Below are 27,170 nucleotides of genomic sequence, written 5' to 3'. Positions count from 1 at the left end.
TGTAAATGTTATATTATAATGGTGTTCCTAGTGAAATGTTTGGTTTTGAATATGTGTTTAAAGTGTTTTTGGTTGGATTGATTCTTAATGGTCAAGAGCTAAGTGGTAATACTTTGAAATGGTAAGTTTTGAATATGTTTGTACTTTGGTTAATTTGGTTGATGGTTGAGCATGAATAGATGTTTAATGTCATGTGCTTACTTAGCTAAATTAGTAATTGAATGATCTTTAATTGTGGTACATTTGAATGACATATTGGTTAGGAGTGAAATGAATGAAATTTTAGCATGTACTTGATGATTTAAATGTGTTTTTGAACTTAGGAATTGATCTAGATATGGCATGTCTTGTTATGCAAGGAATAATGCATGACATTGCTTGATTTAAGGGGTCAAAAAGGGTGCACACGACCATGTGCCACACACAGTCACCACGTACGACCGTGTGTAATTATTGATTATAGGTGCATATCCACATGACCTAGCACATAGCCTACGACACGACCGTGTGTGCCAAAATAGATTGTTACACAGTTTAAAACACGGCTTACGACACTGTCGTATGACCCAACTTCGAATACACACATGGTTTGGCACACGGCTTGCGACACGATCATGCAACCCTATTTCGAATACTGACACGGGCAGACACATGGGTTGGGACACAGTCGTGTGTTCTGACTTCGAATATTCACACGGTCTGGGCTTTGTCACACAGCCGTGTGACCTCTATTTTAAAATTTTGGAAGTTTCTCTGAAATTTTCTAATTTGTTTTGTTTTGATCTTAGATCGTTTCCAAGTTCTTTTTAGGGCTTTGTAAGCTCGATTTAAGGCTCATAATAGTATTTGTACCACGAGCTGAGCTATTTATTGTATTTTTAAAAAAATTAATTGAATAACTATTTTGAAATGTTGTGAAATGTTCTGTTTTTAAGTTAGAGGATAGGGGTACAAATACTTTCATGGGCCTAATACATTTCAAAACAGTTATTCAATAATTGTCCCTTTTAAGATAAAGTTATAAAGTGGCTGTTAGAGTTGTATGACCGAAGTTCCTGTTAAAGAAATAAAATATAGTGGCCAAATAAGAGGGTTTGTGGGGGTGAAGGATCAAGGATTGAACCCATTAAGCATAAAACTGGACTGTAGTTGCGAACGGAGGTGTAGGGCTGAAGGCCTCCGCAGTATGGACCATGCTGCACAAGTAGAATCCGTATAGAACTACTCTTATTCGATTTGACATTGATTAGAATAAGGTTTTTCAACATTTAAATATATGTAGTCGAAACTACTCTTGTATCATTTGAATTTCAACATTAGTGGATTTTATTTTCCTTTGTCGTGGTTTTTCTCCAAAAGGGTTTTCACGTAAAATCTGTGTATTTTATTTTTCTTTCTTATTGCTTTGTGATCATTCTATATTGCCATCATTGACGTTCATGTTTATAGTGTCTTTTTAAAAACCTATTATATGCAATAGTGCCAGGGGTTTTACTGCTAGTACGATGTGCAAACTTCCATTAAAATCAAATTAATCGATCGTACTAAATTAATTCAATTAATCGATCAGTCATTAAATTTAATTTGACCGGAGGTTAATTTTTTTTTTTGAAATTTCGTTTACTAATTAACTTGGTTTAAAACTAGGTAATTAACCTATTAACCGGAATTAATAATATATAATATTTCTATGAAACTATGGGTTAATTTTTACATATATGCTGGAAATATTTGAGAAAATAGGCTGAAAATCTTAAAATTTATCGATCTACATTGTTTTTAGAGAGAGAAAGGAAAACGCGTCCTACAGGGCGCATTTTCACTACGACATTAGTGAAAACACGCCCTGTAAGACATGTTTTCTAAAGAGAGAATAAAAATGTGTCCTACAGTATTCCAAACTTTCCCAATATTATAAACACATTCCGAACGCCAATGATTAGGTTATCTGTAATGTTTCCAAATTGTATAATTTGTTTTACATCTCAAATGTACACTTATTTACAATATACGAAACAAATCTATTAAATTGGTTTGCTTTGTACCATATCATATTGTGAGTTTAAAATTTATAATTATTTTTGTTACTTTTTCATTTATGTTTTTCTTCATCCATTTGTTAAGTACAATATTTTGACAAAGTAAAGAATTGCTCAGAAGGTTCAGAAAAAGATTAAAACTTTGGCTTGCGTATTGTAATATATCTTACTTCAAGAATTAATATTACCTTAAACTTTACAGAAAAAAGAATTAAAGAATAAACAAATAAGTTAGTGTTTTCACTGCATGAATTAGTGTTTTAATTAACTCTTGTCCTCGATGCTCTCAGGTTGTGTGGATAACCTCGATGCTCTGAGTTCCTACAGTATGTGCATAACCTCGGTGTGTCTCCCTGTCACACCCCGAAAATCGAGTTAGTAGAATCGGGTAATTTAATCGTGGGCTCCAGTGAGAGATTGGGTTTAGTGTTGTAGAAATTAGAAATTAATAAAATAAAATAATTAATTAATTATAATAATAATTGGGTTAATTAAAATATATTAGTGAGGATTAAATTGGAACAGTTTTTAAGTTAGAGGTCTAGTGTGTAAATTAAGAAGATTTAAGTGAAACAAGAGCTTTTAGAACAAGGAAATAAGAAGGGGCTTAGGGGTAAATATCCCAAATTTTAAAATTTGGTTGGCTATATAAGACCACCCACTTACCTCTCAAGGGTGCTCATGGGTCGGGCCGAGCTCAACTAAAAATTCAGACCCATTTATTGGTCCCAGGCCTGACTCGAAAAATGGGCCTAAAATTTTACCCAAGCCCGACCCGGATAAAAATGCTAAAACCCAGGCCTGACCTAGCCCGCCCGTATTAATTTTTATATTATTTTTATATAATTTTTAAATATATATAATACATCAAAAATACTAAAAACATCAAAATAAATATTTCTCAACAAATTGAAAATAAATTTTAAAAAATATGTAGACTTAAATAACACTAAGATAAATGCAACTTAACAAGCAAATGTCTCTAAAATAATAACAAAATTAACAAATACCTTTAAAATAATAATAAAATTAACAATAAAATAAGTTTTATACAATATATAAATAATAACAACAAAATAGTAGCAACATAATAGTAAAATGCTAGTAAAATAGGGAGAAAACAAAAAAAACATTAAAAAACAAACAAAAAAAACATATTTTTTTGTCCTTTAGTGAATTCAGGCTGGGCCCGAGCCAAAAATCCTTACCCAAGGCCCAACCCGTTTTTTAAGCGGGCCTTATTTTTTTGTCTAAGCCCATTTTTTGAGCCTATATTTTTGCCCAAATCCTCACACATTTCCGACGGGCCTTCGGGCCAGGCTGGGTGGCCCGACCCATGATCAGGTCTATTCCCTCTACACTTTCAACCATTTCAAAAATTTATTAGATTTGAAATCAAGAGTTTTCTCTCAAAATTCCTTTTGTCCTTTTGATTTTCTTAGCATCCAAACATCTTTTTCCTCCTCAATTTCAAAAGAAATTCATTCTTTCTCTTTAAAATTCCTATTAACACTTAGCTTGTTTTTGCTCAAATTTCTCCCATTTTCTGGAGATCTTTGAATTAAAGGTAAACATTCTGATTTCTTATGGTTTAAACATTTAAAGTGTGATTAAATATGTAATGATATGCATCTGAACATTAGTTACCCTATTAATTGTTCGGGTAAAGTCAGATAGAGTTGGCATGCCATAGGGTCAAGTATAATGATTAAAATTCATCGTTGCTAGGCAACCCAGGGTGGTAGAATGTACATATTCAAGTAGTTATCGTTGTTGGACGACCCAGGATGATAGAGTAAATAGATTGTGAAAGCCATCGTTGTTGGGCAATCCGGGGTGGTAGATTGTACTAGTTCTAATAGTCATCATTGTTGGGCAACCTGGGGTGACAGGGTAAAATAGATTCATGTATCCATCTTGAGTTTGTGTCAGGTTAATAGAGGTTACAAAACTTGAATTTGCTAAATGATGTGTGCTATAAATGATGATAAAAATGGAACATTATTTATACTTATGAATTTTGATATGTGATAGCATGTGAAAGATCATATGAACTGGTTAAAAACGAGCCCTAGGGGCCGATTTGAATATGAATGAGTCAATAGGCTCAAGAGAGAATGAGATAGTAAAATGAGATTGAGTATCAAGTTGGAATCTACTTATATACATGAATGATGAATTGAATTGGCATGAATTGTAATGAAAATGATTATATTTTGTTGTTAGAAAGTATGGCATGAAATTTTTGTGTGGATTTACCAATTAAGATAGTATATGAAATTGGCATATGAATCATGAACATATGAATTGAAATGGTTGTGACTAAATCATGTATTGAATTGTATTAGTTCACATTAATGTTAATGTTATTGACTTGAATAACGAAAGTACCATTGAGCTTTATCACTCAACATATAGTTTGTTTATTCTGTGTGCAGGTAGTAGTAGATCTTAAAGACTCGAGGATTGATCCAGCATCCAAACTGCAACTCTCGACTCAATAATGTTCGTACAGTTCTTTATTGTTTCAATATGTGGCATGTACCTAGGATTGAGTCATTTTTAAGTAGTAAATTGTCGATTTGGTATTTTAGATATAATGGTTAGTCTGATTTATGGTACATGAGTTGTATATGATATATATATATAAGTAGCACAATGGTTGATATGTTTAAGTTACGTAAATGCATATATGTTAAGTAGAATTACAATTGTAGGTTTAAAAACCAAATGTGTTAATAAATTGGTAGGGTGAGTCAAATGATGTAAGTTTTTGTAGGGAATTGCCTTCAATGTCGCAACATTAGCCCTCAACATCACAACATCCCCTGTTGAAGTCGTGGCATCAACCTTCTGTTTTCGAAGTCATGACTCTATACTATTAAAGTCGTGATGCCAAGCTACTTCCCTGGAAGTCGTGACATGATCTTTTCATGGTCGCAACACCAATTCGAGAATTTTGAAAGTTTTAAATTTTGGTCGTCAACAGGTCTCAGGTTACCGAAAAAGCTTTCGTAAGCTCATTTAAAGCCCAGATTCAATTATATAACATGTAAATATATATGAGCTTAATAACATGTATTAATCATTGAATTGTAAATGAAATCGTAGTTGCTCTGGCAAAAGATGTGACATCCTATAACTTGGACCTAACGATCGGGTCGGGTATTAGGTGTTACAAAAAAGCTATAGTACATGGGACTTGTATCGGTACAACTGGGGACTTGTGCCAATACCACAGTTTTTAAAATAGGTCACTATGTTATTTTGAACCCTTTTGACTTCCTAAGGGTTGTATTCGGCCTTGGACACCTCCTAACACCAAGAAACCAATTTTCAAGTGATTTTAACATGATTTTAAATACCTAAAATTAAATTTATCTATTTTATAAGATTTTATAAAAATGTTTTAATGCTAAATCCAATTTTTTACTGAATGAAATGGTTGATAATAGTTTGAGTTGCTATCGCAACGGATATGCCATCTCGCATTTGGATCCGGTGATCGGGTCAAATGTGGAGCATTACACTATTGCTGAAGGCTTGAAACAATCAGTCTCCCAAACCTTTTGAAGTAAAGGTTTGCATTCAAGATGATAAAGCCACATTGCTTCAAAACAATATGGTCAGACCAACAAAGGCCTCCCAATGAGAGTCGAAAACAAAAGCACTATGATCAAATTGTACAATAGAGAGGTTCAAATGACAAGAGTTTGGAAATAGTTAATCCAATCTTCGTTACAAAACACTGGATTGATTTTTTTTCCCAAATCTCTCTTCAATTATATTTAATATTTCTAACATTGCATATCTGAATTAAACATTATATAATATTTCAACTTTTTGTCATGTTTTAATTTAAAAATTGGAAGTAAGGGTGTTCAAATAGTCGGTTCGGTTAATAACCGAATCAAACTAGTATTAACCGAACTTATAATCTTTTAACCGTTAACCGAACTGAATTTTTTTAAAAAAAATTAACTAAACCGAAATATTTCGGTTAATTCGGTCAGTTAACCGAAATTTATATGTTTTTGTCTTTTGGTTAAAACAAGCATAAAACATATAAAAAAATACATTGAAATTAACCGAAATATATGTTTTTGTCTTGAAAGTTAACCGAATTAATCAAAATTTTATGTCTTGAAACACTACATAAGTCTTGAAATTAACACATAATATTAGTTACTAAGTTTGGTTAATTCGGTTAATTACCCGATTTCGAATCGAATTGATCGATAATCGAAATTCCAAAAAATCATTAACCGACCTCCAACCGAACTAAGTTCAGCCACCAAATGATTAACCGAATTAATCGATTCAGTCGGTTAATTTAATTTTAACCGAAATTTGAACACCCCTAATTGAAAGAAAAAGTTACGGATTTTGATTGGAGTTTTGGACCGTAAGAATTCATTCCAAGCTTTTGTTTATCTGGTCCACTAAGAAATGTTTGTAGTCATGTTAGGGAGAGCTTATTTTATCCATCCGTCAGGTCCAAGCTCTTGAAAGGGCTGGCCATATGAAATTATGGGCTGAGCACTCTTCATGATTTCCCTGCACTTCCTTTCCCTGGCCATTTTGCTTGGTCTAATTAGCAATTCAAGAAAGCCCTGAAAGATGGATCCATTAAATTACAATATTATCATATTTACAAAAAATAACTTCAAATACTATAAAAACTAGAATATAAAAATAGATAAATTTCTTTAATTACACATTGTTTCTTGCTTTAAAACAGAAACTCATACTATATATATTAAAGTAGGAAAGTAAGCATGGCATCCAAGGTTAGTAGCAAGTACTAAACTTGTTGATTACATGTTTTGTTACATAAAGAAGGGTGCCAAACATTCTTTGCGTTAGAAACCAAAAAGAACAAAAATTCTTTATTTTCTAAGTAAAGTCTAACATTCAAATGAATGAAATAATATTAGGAGAGTTTTATTTAGAAGTGGGATATAATGATGAGATAGGGAAGAATAAGAGATAAGGGAGGGTAGACCCTGGAAAAGGGTTGTGATGCTCCTTTCCTTTGTTTGATTCCTTTTTTTCTTGCAACACCATGTTTGATTGGAAGAGGCTAATAAACCCCTCCATATGGCATTTTGGAACCAATCTCTTTTTCTTTTCTTCATTTTAATCAATTTATAGCTAGGTGGTCACCCTATTTTTGGGTACCTTCCATTTTCATCACCAAACTTCAACAACTTTCAATTTCATCACCAACATGTTCAAATTTTAAAATTCTAGTCACCCATTGTTAAATACTTAATGGAAAGCTGGCGTGGGCCTTTTTCTATTGACCTAATAATGAATTTAGCCCTCTAATGTTTACATATTTTATCAATTTGATTTTAAATATAAAATTCAACAAATTTAGCCCTGAACATGTATAAAATTTGTAAATTTATTTTTGATTCTAAAAGTTTTAAGAAAATATGATGTCTAATTTCTAAAGAGTACAACCTTGGACTTAATAACTCTTTTGCATTGTCTAATTTCTTAACTTTCTTTCTACTTCTCATGTTGATATTGTTACTTCACACAAACATTAAGAAATGCAAGTCTCTTATAAAGTCTTGGACAAAATTTGGCTTTAATCTATAGCACCGCCATTGTCTTTTCTAACCTATTGCCTTACATGTTTTCAAGAAATTTGTGCTCTTTGCCTACTCGTGCCTGAGTTTCAATGCTTACTAGTGCAGTCCTAGTCGACAAACTACTAGAATTTGTTGTTGTTGCATCATTTTGTGATTGCCCAATTGTTTCCTTGGCCAATGCATGCTCAGAAGATGCAAACTGTATTCTGGGGATATATGCTAGGCAAAACCACATGCTCTGATCTCCATCCAATCAACCCACAATTTTCTTGTTGTAGTTTTAATATTGTCTCGATTTTTTTACCTCCTTATGTTCTCTAACTCTGAATGAAGAAGAATTTCATCATCTTTAACTTCGATTTTTTCGGGATTCTAAAACCATGCAAAATTTATCAATTTAATTTAATTCTAAAAATTTAAAGTACGAATTTTTTTGTAAATTTATAAGGTAAATTTATTCAATTTTTTAGAAGTAGAATTAAATGACAAATTTCGTAAATATTATAGGCTAAATTTATTAAACTTTTAAATTTAGAATCAAATTGATAAAATGTGTAAACATTAGATGTCTAAATTTATTATTAGACCAATAAAAATAGCTCACTTCAACTTTCCATCAAGTATTTAACATATGAATGACTAAAATTTTAAATTATAAAAATATTAGTGACCAAAGTAGAACCTCTCCAAAAATTGGGTGAAAACCCACCTAGGTTACCCTAAATTTCATTTTATTTCAAATTTTGAATTTTATGTTGGACTTTTATTTTAAATTTATCTTGTATAAATTTTTCATTTGAGCTTATTTTGATTTAAGATTTTACTTTTAGAAATTGATTTAAGCATTTTCCAACCTTATTCAATTTGATTTGGTACTCTGGTAATGGATTTTTTTATTCCACAAGTAATTTTAAAAAGTTGTCATGTATCTTTTTTTTTAAATATTTATTCTTTTAATATTTTACTATATTTTATAGGACACTTGTCAACACCCAAACATTATTTCTGAAGTTTAAAAATTCACCGACAATATACTAAATATTTTCTTATATATATTTCTAATTATGATTTATAACTATTAAATTTATATAATTTAATTTAAGGATAAACTATACCAATTGTCCTTAAACTTTGATTAAAATCAATCATCTAATTTTCAAAAGTTATATAATTGTCACTAAAGTTATCGAATTATTACATTTTGGTCACTCATAGCATGGTAATTTGAATACCTTTGAACTATAACTAAAATATACTTTTTTTAAAATTAGCGTTAATAGTAATTCCAAAAAAAATAAAAGAATATTAAAAATAGATGTTTTTTAATTTGATAGCAAAAAAGTTTTTTAAAAATTGGAAGTACAATAAATAAATAAATAAAACTAAAAAGTACCCAAATTAATCTCATCTTTATAGGAAGAGAAACCCATGAAAAGAAATTCAATTAACTCAGTAATCCCAAGAGCTCTGCACCATTTTGATTTCTACTTTAAAAAGGAGAAGATTTACAACCACAACAAATCGAAGCTTAAAATCAAATCTGGTTGAACCAAAGCGGATTATATCCTCTCCATGAAATGTCTTAAAAAAATTAAACCATTCCCAAACTTGCAAAGCTTCTTTGATTTGATGAAAGCCCAGGCAATGGGATTATAACTTCCGACTTCATTTTTTTTTCCTCTATATCCAATTTTTTATGAACAGTGTTCTTCATTTTCTAAAGAATTTAATGTTAATATTGTTTAACTCGTTATATATATGCCTGGTTTTTTTTTTCTTTTTGAAAATTAATATATTTTAATTATAGTTAAGGGGCTAAATTTGTTATTAACCCTTCAAATTAACATGTTAAGTTAATACATTTTATTAAAATTTAATATTTCGATAATTTTAATTATAATTATGTAATTTTTGAAAGTTGGATGACCGAAATGTAATTTTAATAAAATTTAGGGACAATTGGTGTAGTTTACCCTAATTTAATTTAGTGTTTTGTTTTATTTAATTTTAACGGAGACTAAAAAAAACCTGTTATAGGATCGCAAATTCACGAACTCACCTCACTCTCTTTCTTTCTTTCACTGCACTGACCAGGAAAAAAAAAACCCAGAAAGACGGAAATAGGAGTGAAAGAGAGATTCTACGGTTACCGTCACAGACTGCTGCTGCCAACATCACACACCATACACGCTGCTGCTTCCTTCTTACGTACACATATATAGAGAGAGAGCAATTCACGAGGATGGTGAGGATAATTCCCATGGCGTCCTCAATACGACCTTCCCTCTCGTCGTTTAGGTTCTCCGGTGGTGTTTCCACTTCCCGCTTTGGCCTTTCCCTTTCACCCCTTCGCCTTCCTCCTCACCTCCATTTCTCTCATCTTACCAGCAGTAAGCCTCTCTTCCCCCCCCCTTTCTAAATCAAATTCATCTACTTGTATTGTATGTCTTAGAATTTACATATTTACACTAATTGGGAATTTAATTACCGATTGAAGAATTAGATCGAATTGGGATTTCTAGTTGAACTTCTTCTGGAGTTCATTTTAGATTCTTTTAAGATTTAAATATTAGATTTTTTAAGGAATTTGGTGCCATCTGCTTACAATGCAATTATAGTACCTATTTGGGTAGAAAAAGATCATTAATTTGTAAAACAAAAAGTACCATTATGTGGAGATTATGTTGAATTTTATAGAATGAGAGAAACGACTTCGGATGGGTGGATTTGATATAAATATATGTCGAAATTTTATGCAGCTGTTCCTCAGTCACATTTCTTTGGTTTGAAAGCTTCAAAGCTTTTGAAAACTGCGGGAACCAGGGTAGGGATGCGTCCGGTCGGAAATGTGGTACACGCAAGCACGGCTACTGCCCAGGAAACTGCTCTAGAGTGGGTTAAAAAGGACAAAAGAAGAATGCTCCATGTCGTTTATCGAGTCGGGGATTTAGACAGGACCATCAAGTATGTCTTCTCAAAATATATTGTTGTTATATATCCTTCATTAGTCTCGTTAGCAGATTGCTCACTAGATTTCTTTTTTTGTTGTATACGATCTTGTGGTTGGAATCTTTGAACCAAACTCGAGTGTATCATGATTTCAGATTCTACACCGAGTGCTTGGGAATGAAACTGTTGAGGAAACGAGACATACCAGAGGAGAGATACACCAATCAGGGATTTAAATTGCGGTCGCGGTCGCGTTTTCGGTCGCATTGCGTTTATCGCGGTTGCGGACATAACGGATGCTATTGCGGTCATTGCAGGTATCGCGGTCGTGAATTTTACATTACTTATTGTGTATTGCGGGTATAGCGGGTTTCGGCAGTAGCGGTTTCGTACGGTGCCGTTACCGCTATATAACGGCCGCTATTTCGGTAACGGACCGCTATTTAAATCCCTGACACCAATGCTTTTCTTGGATACGGGCCAGAAGATTCTCACTTTGTTATTGAACTAACTTACAGTAACCTATCATACTACCCTTTTGCTTCTTCTAAATTTTGATGCGTCTGAAATTTTCTAACTGATTTACTATTTATGAAAAAATTGCTTCCCCATACATGAGTATTAGAGTAGACAGTACATATTAGCTCACGTTTGGATCTTCATTTTCCTCGACTGGTGTTACCAGATTATGGAGTTGACAAGTATGATATTGGAACTGCATTTGGTCATTTTGGTATTGCTGTTGAGGACGTAAGTTCGAAATTTGGCTTCCCAAAATTGTATTACTTTTTTCCATTTTTTATAAGATGATAGACTGTGTTGTATCTTAGAACTGCTGAGTTCTGTTTTCAAAGATGAATGTTTATATTCTCCATTTATTAGGTTGCCAAGGCTGTGGAGCTTATAAAGGCTAAGGGTGGAAAAGTAACCAGAGAACCTGGTCCAGTGAAAGGTTGTTCCACCGTAATTGCATTTATTGAGGACCCTGATGGTTACAAGTTTGAACTGATTGAAAGGGGGCCTACTCCTGAACCTTTGCGCCAAGTAATGCTCCGTGTCGGTGATCTTGATCGCTCCATAACTTTTTATGAGAAGGTGAAAGTTGCTGCACAGAACATTGGGAATGACATATGACGCTATTTACTGTCTTTTACCTGAACATGGCATTTTCTTTGGGGTTACTATGTTTGTAGGTTTTGGTGTTGGTCTTAGACTCTATCTCCTTTTGTTGCAGGCCTTCGGCATGGAGCTTCTTTGCACACGAGATAATCCAGAGTACAAGGTAAATAACTATCCTCTAAAAGAAAAAAAAATGCAGGACTTGGGGGTGGGGGTGGGGTAAAGGGCTGCGAGGATAAACTTATTCATGTAAACCTTTTAGTAATTTGTATGTCAGATATAACACTGACATATGTTTATGAATTTTCCATTTAGTATACAATAGCCATGATGGGTTACGGGCCTGAAGATAAAAATGCTGTGCTTGAGTTGACATACAACTATGGGGTCACAGAATATGATAAAGGAAATGGCTATGCTCAGGTAGAAATATTTCTATTTTTTTTCACTTAAATGTTGAAAAGGTTTTTTCTATTTGCTTGCAAAATGTAACTGCATGCAGCATGTTCTATGATTTTACATTTTTATTTTTTTTTCAAGTCTTTATTTCCTACATACGGCCCAAGTTAGTGACATATTATTCGCGGCTCTACAGATTGCAATTGGCACAGATGATGTTTACAAAACTGCAGAGGGAATTAAACTTTTTGGTGGAAAAATCATGCGTGAACCTGGACCATTACCTGGAATTAACACCAAGATCACAGCATGCTTAGATCCTGATGGTTGGAAGACGGTATGCATTTTGAAGCTTTTAATTTATGCATTGATGCTTGTTGATTGGGAGCTGAAAATTTTTCCCTTGAATTGTTTATTATTCAACAGCATCACCAATGTCTAATGAAAGAAAATATGTCAAGAATGTTTGCACATTCATTTTGCATTGCTCCAACACCTAGTCGTATCAACTCTTTTCTTCTTAAGTTGTTTCTTCTCAGGGTTATAAATCAACTTGTTTTGTTTGTACTGTTTTTTAAATAGTCAACTTATTTTGCTGTTTAATTTTGAAGGTTTTTGTTGATAATATTGATTTCCTCAAGGAATTGGAGTGAGGTTTAGAGACATTCTGATATGATCCTTTTGACACGGTCCAAATCCGAGCTGCAAGGATTTGTGGAAGAACTCCACCAATCCCGTTTTGTAGATGAGTCTTCTACAGTGACAATTGCATAGCTTCGTGGAAGTGAAGAAACACCGAGATGTCAGTTACAATTTCAATTATATTTTCCTTTTTTTTTTTTGTTTCAATCAAATTCACTCTCTATGTAGGAAAGAGAAGAATGGCACAGCAAACATACCTGCTTATCTTATGTGTTTGAGGTTGATTTCTCTTCTTTTGTTTTTTCAGTCCCACAAATAAAGCATTGCCTAAAACTAAGATGTCAAAGACTTGCATTTTGTGTTGCATGTCGATATTCCTTCTTTACATTGCAATGTGTTTTAAACAAAGGCAGCAGAAGCTTTTCCTTTGCGTTCGATAACCGAATGCTTTTTTGACACAGGTTGAGGCCATTCTACGAAATCAAGGTAATCAGAAAGCATCTTAAAAGTCAACATATATCGCATTTCTATAGATACTAGCACATACAAATATCTATTGATTTTGTGAAAAATATTTAATATATGTACATTATTGACATTAAATACATTTATAAATATAAAATACTAATCAATTACATTGACTTTCTTTTAAGCCTTATCGTAAAATTAAACCCGGTTTATTATTGGAACCAGGTGTTTTGATCCGATTATCATAACCTGATTTCAGAACAACTCAAATAATATTATATAGCTACATAATTTATATAAAAAAAACCCTTAAAAAGGGGGAATAAATTACAATAAAAATCTTTCATAAATGGGTATCATAACTTAAAAAACCCTATCAATACTATTTACACACAATACTCGAATATTTCTTTCTTTTTTTATATTATTACAAAGTTCGGCCTGCAGTGCCTAATTTCCCAACATTTTAAGACCTACTAAATCATGGAAACAAACAAAATGTTTGTGATAATCCAACTTTAGATTTCCCCAACTCCAATACAGGCATGAATCGCACAAGTTTCTGAGATAGAGCATATTTATCACAAAGTGGTTTGCTTCAGTAGCTGTACAAACCTGAAGGAGCTTGAAGCAATGCTACAGTCATCCAGGTTCGGATGCACAAATTCTCAACACCTGACTATTATTTGTGTCAATAAACTAAAAAAGAATTCTTAAATTCAACAATTGGCGAACTGGAAATATTTTATCCCCGACCTGGTTCAAACTTCAAACACCACATAGAAAACTGCTCACAAAGTCCAATTTAGCTGCATATATCTTCAGAACACCGAACTCCAAATGGCCACAGAAAAAGTAAATTGTAGTCTACTTTCTACCTTCTCTGACTATCCTGAACAGCATCTATCAGGATTTACATAACATGACAAGCTTGGTAGTTATATATTGTTGGCATACTGCCTGTCAAGATTCCACAGCCTATCCGAGGCATACTTAACCAATTCACAAAATCAAGTTGAAACCCAACGTACAACTCAACTTTACATCACATACACTGTAGATAGTTGCAGGATCAAGGACTAGGGAAGATATTACCAAAACTAGTGTGTTCAGTGTTCAGCCTTCAGCATTAAGCAGCCTTTACTAGATCTGGCCTTAGTTAACATGTAGATAAATATACGTCGTATGGTCTTCAAATGCACCCTGAATTATCATTTCCCTAATCTTCCCTCACCACAGCACTGTAGGCGGAAATGCATACAGCCAATTAGAACATATGAAACTGACAGTTGAGGATTATTTAAAATCAGTCTTAACATTCAAATAAAATCAACAATATGCTAGCAAAACTTTCATACTGTACATTTGACGGCACAGAACAGCTAATTTATCATCATTCTTACACAAAGGCCTAGAGAGCAATCTGGTCTTATCAAGTTAAACACGAGGTTGAAGTTATGCACATAAACAAAGTGGAAATAGCAAAGGCTTTAGAGGAAAAAAAGAGGCCATAAATTCCATTGCCTCAATGAGTCCTTAGAGGGAGTCAGTACTTTAGATCCAAATAAAGACTTTTGCTTTTAATTTTCAATATTTGGAGTACATACTTTAGATACAAATAGATCAAATCTTATAAATTTTCTCTATTTTCCTTTTCATTATTGGTCCTTCCCCACCATAGATACAAAGGCTGCTGAGGTCATTGATGACATCTATGTACAGCACGGGAATCAAACAAGCTTCAAGTATTGGTATTTCATAATAACCGATGTTTATACTACAGGGAACCAACATTCTGAGCGAGCAAAATATAAATCTTCATTTAGCAGCAAATTTTGCAGGCCTCCAGAAATGCACATTAGATGTATCACAAGAAAGCACAACATGAAATCACCAGAATTCACAGACTCTTACAGATATTCCAGAAATCCTTGACCAAAATCATAGCTAAAACATATTTTTGCATATTTAGTCATGATACCAGGATGGCACCATTAATAGCATTTGGATAGAGGTCCAACTTAATAGAAACTGATCTATGAGCTGATAAATTACCATTTTCATCATTTGGCAGAAGAAATGCGCTGCAATGATGAAAACAAACTACTAGAAGATCTGATTTTGTTTCCCTGTCCATGGCCAGAATTAGCAGCGTCAGGGGGCGCTGTTGATTTCTGACCATTTCTTTTTGAGGTGCCAGCAGGTGCAAATGAAGATGAGGGTGTGTGAGGGTCAAAAATCTGCCAATAAACATAAAAAATTAAATAATGCACAAATGCTACAATGCAATCCAAAATTTAAAAGCAAGGAAAATATTTCCTAATTAACACAAATCAAGGATAGAGAATTGTATCCATAAATATCTACACAGGTAAGAGTTTGATGAAGAAGAGTAGCTAACATAAATTTTCCTTCTTTTTTGAAAGGCTACACTTACATTTTTATCAATAGTAGTCTCAGAAATCAAGTTCTTTCCTGTTGTTGGTTTAAATTGCATGCGAACACCTTGACCTGGAGCATTGTTTGATCTAATGATGTCAGTAGAATAAGTAGCATTGAAGCCTCCTGGCATTTAAACAATAACAGCTTAATGTTATTTCCAAACAAAACAAAAATTATGAATAGCAGAATTAGAGATCTTGCTAAAGATAGTGATCATGATGGTTTTGCATCTCAGCCCTATCACCTTTCTGTATGATACAACCAAATGGCCACCATAAAGATTTCTATATAAATTATTCATATTATCTATAAATTTCACATATTTACAGATATGTGCATCAACAGCATACAAGTAAACATTCTAGTCTCCCAATATTAAAGGCAACTGGGCATCTTGTTTCTACCTTAAGCCTCTGCCCCACACACAGCAAAATAAAGGTGAAACCATAAGAGATGGGATATTAAAAATTTAGAAACCTGTTTCAGACAAGGAAATGCAGTCTCAGTCACTGCCATTTTGTTCTTTAAATCCTCTTTTTAACCAAAGTAATCTTATGGATATATAAATTCAGTCTCAGTCCCAGAAAGCAAAACAATCAAAATGGTATATTAGGCATTAGACTAGAGCCATTGACTAGCGGCTTTCCCTTTAATGATAAAGTACATGTTTAAAGGACCAGCATTCTGAGAAAGGATTATATGGATTTTTATAACAAAATTGCTGTAGTAACCACAGTACAAGAAGAAAGAATAAAAATTGGTAAATTTTACCGTTAAATTGTAATGTCCAAGATGTAAAATATGTAAAGAAATTTAGAAACTAGTTTTTCAATATAATTTTCAGAAAGGAAAATAGACCATATCATTTAAATTTTTTCTTTTCAGGAAAGAAAACAAATGCATACTGTTCACAGACCAAACAGACAAGAAAAAAGAAAGTGACCCCAAGATTAAAGTTCTTCCGACCATGATGTATGAATTTAGTTACTAAAGACACCATACTCCTCAAATTAGGACTTAGGATGTCCTGCTTAACTTATTACAGGTCTTCTAGGATTCTTTTGTCCAATAGATAAAGTCCTCAAAACACCATTCAGTCATTTGAGCACAAAGCACATCAGCAGGAGCTAACCTTGATGATTATCCACATCAACTGGTAATGGGCGACTGCTGCTACCTCCAGGAATTGGCTGTAGGGGAAATATAAACTTATCAGAAAGAACCAGTATTTCTTATGAATGATGCAAGTACATTCTAAATGCAAAGACAAATAATTTTTGTTACAAGTTTTAAGGAAATGGAGCAAGAGACTAACAGACAACTGATGCTGAGATCTGCTTTTCTGGGCCTGCTGGTACTTGATGATCGTCCAGTCAAATATGTAGTCAAACTCATAACCTACCACAAAAAAGAACTGAAAATTACTTTGCAGCAAATTATGTACAAAATTTTTCATCTATGTCATGTCGTCATCATTACAAGGTCAACATCCTGATACTTGTCCAACAAGCCAATTGTCATAGGCCTTTTCATTGGTTAAGCCTTATGCTTTGAAACAATGAGCCCTTGCTGAACATAGAAGACATAAGAGTATAGCACATGTCAACTGCAGAAAAGTAATGGCCAACAAGCAACACAAGCATTTGAAAATTTCAAGCAAGGAAATGTCAACGTATATGCTAAGAAAATCAGACTGCTTTTACAGAAACAAATGGTGGAATGCATACAACAGTACCTTCACGAGCAAATAAATCACGGAACAGACGCTTCAAGAATCCATAATCAGGTCGTTGATCAAATGTCAAGGAATGACAATAATGAAAGTATGATGCAAACTCCACGGGATGAGACTTACATAGGACCTTGATCAAAAGGAGTCAGAGGAAACAGAAGCCATGTTAATCAAATAATACTTGAACCACAATATAGAACTAAAAGATATATAAATGCAAACACACCTCAATAGGAGTGGACACCTTCTTCTCACATATTTTATCATATTTCTGCTTCTTTGTTGCAGCTTTCAAACCTTGCCATGGAAGGCTATATCATGGAACATTTTGGTAGGTTTAATATACAGAAAATAAATCAATTCATAAAATCACTGAAAATAGGTCACCTACCTTCCTCTAAGAAAATATAAAAGTACATATCCAAGTGACTCCAAATCATCCCGCCGGCTTTGCTCTAAAACAGAAATTTTACAAGTCAATATCTAAGTAAATGAAAAAAATGCTTTGTTCATCTTATAAATGACCGAGAAAAATTACCTATTCCAAGATGTGTGTTGCAACTTGCATAACGTGCTGTTCCCGTTAAATTCTTGTTTTCTCTGTGGGAAGAAAAATTCTTTTATGTCAGTAACAGCAATTCATTATTGACATATTACATAACTGGCACAGAATGCATCTAGCAATCCAAAGAAACAAAAAGGTAAGAAATAACAGACTAAACGAGAAAACTACCTATAAGGAATGTGGCGATTAGTTATGGAGTCTCGGTATCTTTTAGCAAGCCCAAAATCAATTATATAAACCTGATTTGCTTTGCGACCAAGTCCCATGAGGAAGTTATCAGGCTTTATATCTCTATGGAGAAATCCCTTCGAGTGAACATACTCAATTCTTGTAATCTAAAAACATTCAACGAAAGTAACAATTTATATAATCAATCCAAAAAAGATAAAATAAAAAACAAAATGTCACGGATTTTAGTTCACCATTTGATCAGCCAACATTAAGACAGTTTTCAGCGAAAACTTCCTGCCACAGTACACAAAAAGATCTTCCAGACTCGGTCCAAGCAAATCGAGAACAAGTACATTTTCTTCCCCATCAACACCTGACCATTTTATGCTTGGAATTCCACCTATACGTAAATTAGAAACATAGCAACTCAGTATTTCACAGTTGTTTAAAATTCCATAAATTAAATAAATGAATTCATTGAAGTTGTAGTAAGGCATTTACTTCCTCCTTGAAGAATATTGTACAATTTGGCTTCGTACAGCAGCTGCGGATGCTTTGTTCTACTGTTCTCCTGTAAGAGCCAAATTGAAATTAATAATATAATTTTAAAAAATTTAAAACAGGCGATTTTCAATTCTATCTCACATATCTACACTAAGAAGCATAAACGTCAACCAGATCAATATTCATGAACCTAAAACAAGTAAAAAGACACTTACGATCTTAACAGCGACGATCTCAAAAGTATCGATATGCGTAGCTGCCGAAACGAAATCAAAATCATAAAAAAATCACTTTTTAACGTATACATAATAATTATGAAAAAAAGGAGTAAAAATAGAGGATAAGACGAACCGAGATAAATTTCACCGAAGGATCCACTGCCGATCTTACGGCCGAGCTTGAATTTGCCACCGATTATTCGTTCCATGCTTCAATTAGATAGACGACGAGTCCGATCAACGAGATTCAGATCATTAAAGCCAGAACAAGAGCTTAGAAGGATTTTGAGAAAGACTTTTTTATGGTTTCTTTTTTCTTTTATGTTTCTCTTGTGAAAAACCGAAACCAAAAACAGGAGAAACCTCACAACAAACAACAGAGAGGAACTGCGTGGATTTTGAGAACGATGAAGAACGGATAAACAGAAATTTTACAAATATTTTAAAAGGGTAATTTGGGGATTTAGGGTAGGTGAGAAGGAAGCACGTTGACCTGTTGACTAGAGTGATGGGATTTTAAAACAAACCAACAAATAAATAAGGGGGTAGGTAGGTAATTTAGGGTTTTGTGATTGTAGGCGGATATGATTGGGATTTGGTCGGCTTTGTAAGGGTATTACGGTAAATTAACGGGTCTGCTACCAATTATTTTGGGCCTAGTTAGGGAATAAAAATAATGTTGACGGCTAAATCTTGGAGACAATCAACATCAATACAAACGAGTAACGACACTGCCGGTACCGTACACCACCAGCCTTCCTCTTAAGGATCCTTTGAATTTTCACAGTTGCAATTTTTATGAAAAAAATATGGTTGTTTAAAGGAAAACAGAGTTTAAGGTGTGATGGACTTGTTCTATTTTCTATTAAATTTTAAATATTCTAGTCTTTCTATGAATCCAAAATCATCTTGAGCTTTAAGGATTCTCTTTTTTTTTTTCTCTCTTCAGCTCCTTATACTTTTCTCTCTCGTTTTACATTCCTAAAGGAGGCCTTATGTCGCCGGCGGAAGGTAATGTCCTATTTCTCCATGGGTTGTCTCGGCCTCTCCTATTCATCATCTTTGACGGCCAATGAAGCTCTGCCTTGGATGACTCGATTTTTTTGCCTTTCTTTTCGTTTCTTTTTATGTATCCCTCTTGCATAGTGAAGCCCCGCTCGTTCATGGTTAGACGTCAGCATCTCTCCAGCCTCCCACTAGTCCCAAGCTTTGATTGTCATTAGTGCCATTGCATCAGGCTCTGCCCGGGTGGCTGTCATGGTCGATGTCTAGAGGGTGATGTTCTGACCTTGACTCTTGCTTCGTGATGCTCTCTCAATGCCATGGCGAATCCGATGTCTCTTTCTGAGTTTCACGTTTTAGATGGCCTCTTTGAGAGGCTTGACTTTCATTCATGTCAGATGCAGAAAATAATCACCTGAATTTTGCTCCCCGTGACGTAGGGCCCATTTGGATACACAAGGCGTTTATCTACTGATAGCATAAAAAAACGTTGAAAATGTATTGCATTGGAAGTAGACCTGTCCATGGGCCGGGCGGCCCGGCCCGATGGTTCGCCCGAAATATGGGAGGGTTCGAGTAAAAATATAGGCCCAAAATATGGGTTTGGGCAAAAAAACGAGGCCCGTTTAAAAAACGGACCAGGCCTCGAGCACCACTTTTTTGGCTCAGGCCCGGCCCGAATATAATAAATATATATTTTTTTTATTTTTAATTTTAAAATACTTTTAAAATATTTTTTTATTTTTAAAATAATTTTTTAATGTTTATTAAAAAATGGGCCGAGCCGGGCCGGACTCGGGCTTATGATATTTTTTCCGGGCCGGACCTGGGCAAAATTTTAGGCCCATATTTCGGGCCGGGCTGGGCCCGGGCCTAGGAGGAGGCCAAAAATTTTTTCCGAACCCGGCTCGGCCCATGAACAGGTCTAATTGGAAGTAAACGTCGGAGCCTTTAGTAGGGTTGTTAGGGTTTATGGTGTTTTGTGTTTTGGGTGATGATTGGGCCTTTTCTAATATATTTTTAGAGTTCAGCCCATTTGTTTAAAGTGGGCTTGTTTGGGTAGAAAAGTGGAGAATAAAAAAAATATGAAAGTTGTAAAGAAAATAAAATTTGAATATACTTGATAAGAAGAAAAAAAGTTAAAGGAAAGAAAATGAGAAAGAGATGTAAACTAACTTAAAATTATGTATTTTTTAAATTTTTTTATTTTTTCAACTTTATCAAAAAATAATAGATAGCAATAAAAATTTATATCTTTTATTTATTTTATTTTTCTATCCTTTTCAATTATTCATTTTTCTGATTTTTTTCCTAGTGAAATTTACTACATTTATGCTTTGATTTAATATAAATCATATTAAAATATATAGATCAAATTTTAAATATATATTATAAATAATAGAAATTATTTGGACCAATTATAAAACACTACATGCCAATTGAAATCGGTTTGGCCAACACTACAACAACTACCATTAAATTAGATTTTCATTGAATCGCTCGTAAGCATTAAAAAAACCGGAAATAAGTAGTTAAATCAATTAAAAACCACCTAAAAGGGTTTTATATAATGTTTTGGGTTATTATATTATTTTTTATTTGTTTGGCGTAATTTTAGGGCATTGGAGTGAAATAGGGCTGTAATGGAATATATATGTAATGGAATAAACCTGTAATAATAATGCAATTATTTGGTTTAATAGAACGGAATAGAACTGTAATAGTATTCTTGTATTTGGTTGAATGAAATAGATGTTGTAATAGCATAAAAAAAATAGGCTTAAATGACCAAAATACCCTAAGCAGAAATTTTGTTAGATAAATAATTATTGTTATTGTTATTAAATTTTAGTAAGACTATTATTAAATTATATTTAATAATAAATAATTTAATCATATTTTAACATAATTATTATTAAATATAATTTAATAAAAATCATAATATATATAATATTAGAAAAATAATATATAACCTACTTTATTACTGTAATGCATATTTAATATGCTAAAATATTATTAGCGAAACAAATAATTTTAGTGAATTGATTATCAGTGCAAGAATCCACAAACATAAATTAAGTCTAAATTGTGTAAATAATTCTCATTTGTTTTAATTTCTTGCGATGGTTCTAGTTGTCAACCTAGCCAAACATACATTCAAATAACAAGTTTATTCTTTTTTATGACGAACATGTTCTGTGAGTAGATGGTTTTTTTTCATTTGTCTGCTGCAATTGAAATATATAAATAATGTATGATATTTCAAATATATAAGAATAAATTTGTTATAAATGCATATTTGTATATGAGTATAGGGAAAAGTTATTTCCAATTGAATGACTAAAACCAATTTATTCAAACAAAATGACCTTTTGAGTATCTCTTTATCTATCGACAAATACATATTTGTATATGAGTATAGGGAAAAGTTATTTCCAATTGAATGACTAAAACAAATTTATTCAAACAAAATGACCTTTTGAGTATCTCTTTATCTATCGATTCAAACCAAATGATAATAAAGATTTTACAATGAGAATGTACTTAGAACAAGACTATGAACATGAGAAGAAAAGAATTCAATAAATAGCAATACTAAAAAGTACCCAATAACCCTTTTTCTTTTTTTCCTTTTTTCTTCTTGTTTTTTGCTTTTGTTCCAGCATTATCAAAAACTTACTTACACAAGAATGAAGAAATGGAGCTGTACAAACAATCTGCAGGCTTGCGACATGCCCAAAATGTCAACATCAGTGGGTGAAGAAACAAGTATTCTAGGCTTGAGTTTTATTCCAAAAAATTTGATCTATTCTCGAGAAGGTAAAGAGTAGAAATTTCTGAAATTTTATGTGTTAAACATGAGAATCAAATTGAGTTGAACAAGTGTAGGGAAAACAAATTGAGTACTAAAACAGAGTCCCATGAGAAAACCAAATGACTGATACATTTACATTCGACATGAAAAATGAATCTTACCTTGAAAACACAACACAAAGGAAAAAAATCAAATTCTGGAGAGAGTTCAAGTCTCAAACCAAGTGATCAAATCTGATGAAAATAATAATAAGAAACTCATTAATAAAATCCAAAAACATTTCTGTAAGGTTGACAAATGATCCAAAAAACAGAAAAAGCGAATCAAATAAAGTCAAGATTTAAGTACGAGAGTCAATGCACCTTTCTACCGATCATTCAGATAGATGGGGGTAAACTAATGAGTTTAGATATTAATGAACTCTATAGAAGAGTTATCTATCGAAATAATACTCTTACCGATCTATTAACAATAAGTAGATCTACGCCAGGGGAATTAGTAATGTGTCAGGAAAAATTAGTACAAAAAGCCGTGGATACACTTCTTGATAATGGAATCCGCGGACAACCAATGAGGGATGGTCATAATAAGGTTTACAAGTCGTTTTCAGATGTAATTGAAGGCAAAGAGGGAAGATTTCGCGAGACTTTGCTTGGCAAACGAGTCGATTATTCGGGACGTTCTACCATTGTTGTTGGCCCCTCACTTTCATTACATTGCTGTGGATTGCCTCGCGAAATAGCAATAGAGCTTTTCCAGACATTTGTAATTCGCGGTCTAATTAGACAACATCTTGCTCCGAACATAGGAGTTACTAAGAGTAAAATTCGGGAAAAAGGGCCGATTGTATGGGAAATACTGCAAGAAGTTATGCGAGGACATCCTGTATTGCTGAATAGAGTGCCTACTCTGCATAGATTAGGTATACAGGCATTCCAACTTATTTTAGTGGAAGGACGCGCTATTTGTTTACATCCTTTAGTTTGTAAGGGATTCAATGCAGACTTTGATGGGGATCAAATGGCAGTTCATGTACCTTTATCTTTAGAGGCGCAAGCGGAGGCTTGTTTTCTTATGTTTTCTCATATGAATCTCTTGTCTCCAACTATTGGGGATTCCATTTCCGTATCGACTCAAGATATGCTTATTGGGCTCTATGTATTAATGAGTGGGAATCGTCGAGGTATTTGTGTGAATAGGTATAATCCATAGAATCGAAAAAGCTATCAAAATGAAAGAATTGACGATAATAAATTTAAGTCTACAAGGGAGCCTTTTTTTTTGTAATTCCTATGATGCGATTGGAGCTTATAGGCAGAAAAGAATCAATTTAGATAGTCCTTTGTGGCTCCGGTGGTGACTAGAGCAATGCATTATTGCTTCAAGAGAAGCTCCCATCGAAGTTCACCATGAATCTTTGGGTACCTATCATGAGATTTATGGACATTATCTAATAGTAAGAAGTTTAAAAAAAAAAATCTTTGTATATACATTCGAACCACTGTTGGTCATATTTATCTTTACTAGCTCCTTAAATGTCCTGATTTCTATTTTGCCCATAACACTGCCTTTGATCCTACATACAAATTGAAGGTACGTTCTTAAGAGATGAAGACTTCACTGCAAAATTGTAATCAATCGAAGGCATCTTTTGATCAATTTTCGATCAAAGGTTCATCAATTGAGTTGAGCTATATATATGTTGGGCTTGTCATTGTAGCTACAAAAGGATTGAAATTGCAGTAATGGTTGAAGCATAGAAAGCCTGTTATGTAGCACTGATTGTGAGTAGGGACTAGGTTCCATTTTTATACATGTTTTTGTTGTTTTACTGATGAATTAGATGGTTTATAATTGAACATTAATCTGTCAACTTATAAATCCTTGAATTTTATTCGAATTCAATTGACTAATTCATACCTTGATATGCATAATTGTTTATCTCAAAATACACAGTCCTCATCTTCAAGAATCTTCATCACCGTTCTTTGTATTTCATTCTTTAACTCTGTTTCTTCCCCTGTTTCAACAATGACAGGATATTTAGGAACATAAAGGAACAATATTTTGACACCCAATCAAAAGAAACAAAGATGAAACCTGTTCTATTAGAAGATAATGGAAATGAAATATTGAAAACGGAGTTGTATGCAATTCTTTCAGCCATTATCTAAGATACGTACATTTAAATAATAAAATCCCAGGAAAAACAAACCCACAAGTGCAATTATACAATAATTCCATTGAAATCAACTTTAAAAGCAGTACATCCATATACACAATAAAAAAAAAGTAACAATGAATAACATAAAATAGCAATTTCAACAGAAACTACTGAAAAATAACAGATTCATATTAATGCAAAAGGCTTACAATTTGATAAAAGAGTATCGAACAAACTAAGAATTAGGAGATTAGATCTATAAACCAAAACCCATTATAAGAACTTGTACAGATCAAGGGGATTTGAAATTTGGGTTCGAACTAAAACTTATCGGATCTTGGATCCTGTGAGACGACCTGAAAAAAGCTTCACTTCTTTTTTTCAGTGGATTAAGCAATCAGGAATTTTCAATTTTGAAGAGAAAAAGAGTTTTGGTGTGCGACGCAGGTTGGGAGGAAATGTGATTAAAAAGAAAAGGTTTAAATTAAGTGTAGAAGAGATGAAGTTGGGGAAGAAGCAGGGAAAAAAAAGAGAAAAATATCACTCGGGGATTTAAGACGTGGGAAAGGAAGGAGAAGAGTGAGGGTAAAATGGAAACATTAGCTAATTTGTTATACAACCCATATAAATCACCATTCAGTGGGGAGAGCCCTGAATGGTATGATACATTTTCAGCTGAATAAGCCCGTAATAGAATATGACTGTAATAGCTTATTACAGCCAACCAAACAATGGTTTAATAATGGGTCCACTGAATTAGGCTGTAACACATTGATATTACAGCCGACTAAAGAGGCTGTTGTGTTTATTTGTAACCCAAATACATTGATTTTTGCCAAATACAATGAACTTTCTTGAGCTTCTGTCAACTCAAGCCGTAGAGCAAGATCTAACGACCCTGGAAATACAAGGAAAAGTAAACTCACCAACTGAGAAGAGCAATTAGATCTGAGTATAAACTTGGGCAGCTCCGGGCAGACGTTACAAAACTTATAAATATCTAACACCGCAACATTCACCAAGTATGATGACTCTCAAATTGTACACTCATTTTAACTTTTTTTTTCTTTAAATTTTACCGACTTAAGTATCGGAGAGTACTTCCACAAACCAATTCCGATACTCTCTAACCTGTTTTCTGTATCATAGATAACTTGAAGCACCAATTTTATAATCTAGAACCATTTTTCGAAAAAACTGACCTCAAACAATTTTGAATCATAAATATAAGAAGGCTGAAATAATATAATAATAAATGCATAAAATATTGTCTCTTGATTTTAAATTTAATATTTTACCAATTGAATTGATTGAATAAATATCAATGATTTAATTAATTTAATTATCCATCAAAATTGATGATTTAATTTATTTCATCATTATAACATCATTAAAAATTAGAAAAAGTCATTAATAAAAATTGGATTGTGATTTGACTTGTTGAGGTTGATAATATAAAATAATAGGCTTAAGAAAAAGAAACGGAGACAATAAGAAAATAATATCATGAAAATTAGGCTAAGGCTTGAAACGCATGAGTTAAAATATTTTTAATTTAATTTATAAATTATGTTTAAAATATGTTTATTTCTTATAAATGGATGAAAATTACTTAAAATCAATAATAATTTAAAATAAAATATTTTTTCTTTTTAATATAAAATACTAATTACCTTAATATTTAATTAGTAAAATGAACTCTCACCTTATGAGCATTTCTCCATTGCCGTTTTTTTAAATGCTTTGAAAATGTGATAAAAAATATTATAAAGAAATGTGTTTATTAATTTTTAATGTTTTTCGTTATTATTAATAATTACTGTTGAAAATTACAATGTTTTGCTTCCAAACGTAAAACCAAAAATATCTAAATCAACGCGTTTAGGTTTGAGTGGAAAATTAATTTTCCACTACATATTTTTGTGCAGAACTGTTTTCCATTCGAAATCCTTTAGGGCACGTGTAATGGAATAGAGGCGTAATAACAATTCAATTGTTTAGTTGAATGTAATGGAATAGAGGCGTAATAGTATTTTTGTGTTTGGTTGAATGAAATGATGTTGTAATAGCATAAGGAAAAAAGCTAAAATGACTAGAATACCTTTAGCAGAATTTTTTTTTAGGTTGATGATTATTGTTATTGTTATTAAATTTTATAATAAGATTATTAATATAAATAATAAATAATTTAATCATATTTTAACATAATTATTATTAAATATAATTTAATAAAAATATATAATTTAATAAAATTCTTAATATTAGATATTCTTAATATTAAATTACTAAAATCATAATATAAAATACTATAAAATATAATTTAACATAATTATTATTA

General features: G+C 32.7%; 2 protein-coding genes and 1 long non-coding RNA gene across 10 annotated transcripts; 1 reads left to right on the top strand and 2 right to left on the bottom strand.

Moving 5' to 3' along the window:
- The first annotated feature begins 9,676 nt into the window (after positions 1–9,676).
- Positions 9,677–13,354, top strand: LOC107901264 (probable lactoylglutathione lyase, chloroplastic). 5 transcript variants are annotated; one of them, XR_005914671.1, is made up of 12 exons: positions 9,677–10,032; positions 10,402–10,606; positions 10,747–10,812; positions 11,047–11,108; positions 11,277–11,341; positions 11,474–11,686; positions 11,826–11,873; positions 12,026–12,133; positions 12,306–12,446; positions 12,721–12,911; positions 12,980–13,030; positions 13,213–13,354. XR_005914671.1 is itself a non-coding variant. In XM_041095668.1 (10 exons), exons 1-10 carry the CDS (start codon positions 9,885–9,887, stop codon positions 12,760–12,762), a joined length of 1,098 nt encoding a protein of 365 aa, XP_040951602.1. In that variant the 5' UTR covers positions 9,677–9,884; the 3' UTR covers positions 12,763–13,088. The 5 variants fall into 5 exon arrangements, 1 of the variants encoding a protein (XP_040951602.1); XR_005914669.1 differs by having other exon boundaries at positions 12,721–13,030; XR_005914672.1 differs by lacking the exons at positions 12,980–13,030; positions 13,213–13,354 and adding an exon at positions 13,059–13,088.
- Positions 13,355–13,489: 135 nt separating this feature from the next.
- On the bottom strand, positions 13,490–19,353 carry LOC107901263 (casein kinase 1-like protein 3). Of its 2 annotated transcripts, none has more exons than XM_016827190.2 (14): positions 18,985–19,353; positions 18,849–18,889; positions 18,631–18,700; positions 18,381–18,529; positions 18,127–18,293; positions 17,932–17,993; positions 17,785–17,848; positions 17,620–17,704; positions 17,397–17,523; positions 16,977–17,059; positions 16,794–16,851; positions 15,657–15,784; positions 15,275–15,459; positions 13,490–14,460 (listed from the first exon to the last, which is right to left on the bottom strand). In XM_016827190.2, the coding sequence occupies exons 1-13, from the start codon at positions 19,058–19,060 to the stop codon at positions 15,283–15,285; spliced, it is 1,287 nt and encodes a 428-aa protein (XP_016682679.2). In that variant the 5' UTR covers positions 19,061–19,353; the 3' UTR covers positions 13,490–14,460; positions 15,275–15,282. The 2 variants fall into 2 exon arrangements, with proteins under 2 accessions (XP_016682679.2, XP_016682680.2); XM_016827191.2 differs by having other exon boundaries at positions 15,657–15,730; positions 18,985–19,336.
- Positions 19,354–22,187: 2,834 nt separating this feature from the next.
- Positions 22,188–25,516, bottom strand: LOC107901262 (uncharacterized). 3 transcript variants are annotated; one of them, XR_001685189.2, is made up of 4 exons: positions 25,042–25,515; positions 24,589–24,688; positions 22,830–22,901; positions 22,188–22,690 (listed from the first exon to the last, which is right to left on the bottom strand). It is a non-coding gene; the product is annotated as an uncharacterized lncRNA (long non-coding RNA). The 3 variants fall into 3 exon arrangements; XR_001685190.2 differs by having other exon boundaries at positions 22,197–22,570; positions 25,042–25,516; XR_005914685.1 differs by having other exon boundaries at positions 22,688–22,901; positions 25,042–25,504.
- Positions 25,517–27,170: the final 1,654 nt, after the last annotated feature.

The sequence above is a fragment of the Gossypium hirsutum genome, chromosome D06 (genome assembly GCF_007990345.1).
Source record: "Gossypium hirsutum isolate 1008001.06 chromosome D06, Gossypium_hirsutum_v2.1, whole genome shotgun sequence".
In the NCBI taxonomy this organism is placed as follows: domain Eukaryota; kingdom Viridiplantae; phylum Streptophyta; class Magnoliopsida; order Malvales; family Malvaceae; genus Gossypium; species Gossypium hirsutum.
Note: the sequence above shows the minus strand (reverse complement) of the source record. Positions and strands in the feature narration are given on the sequence as shown.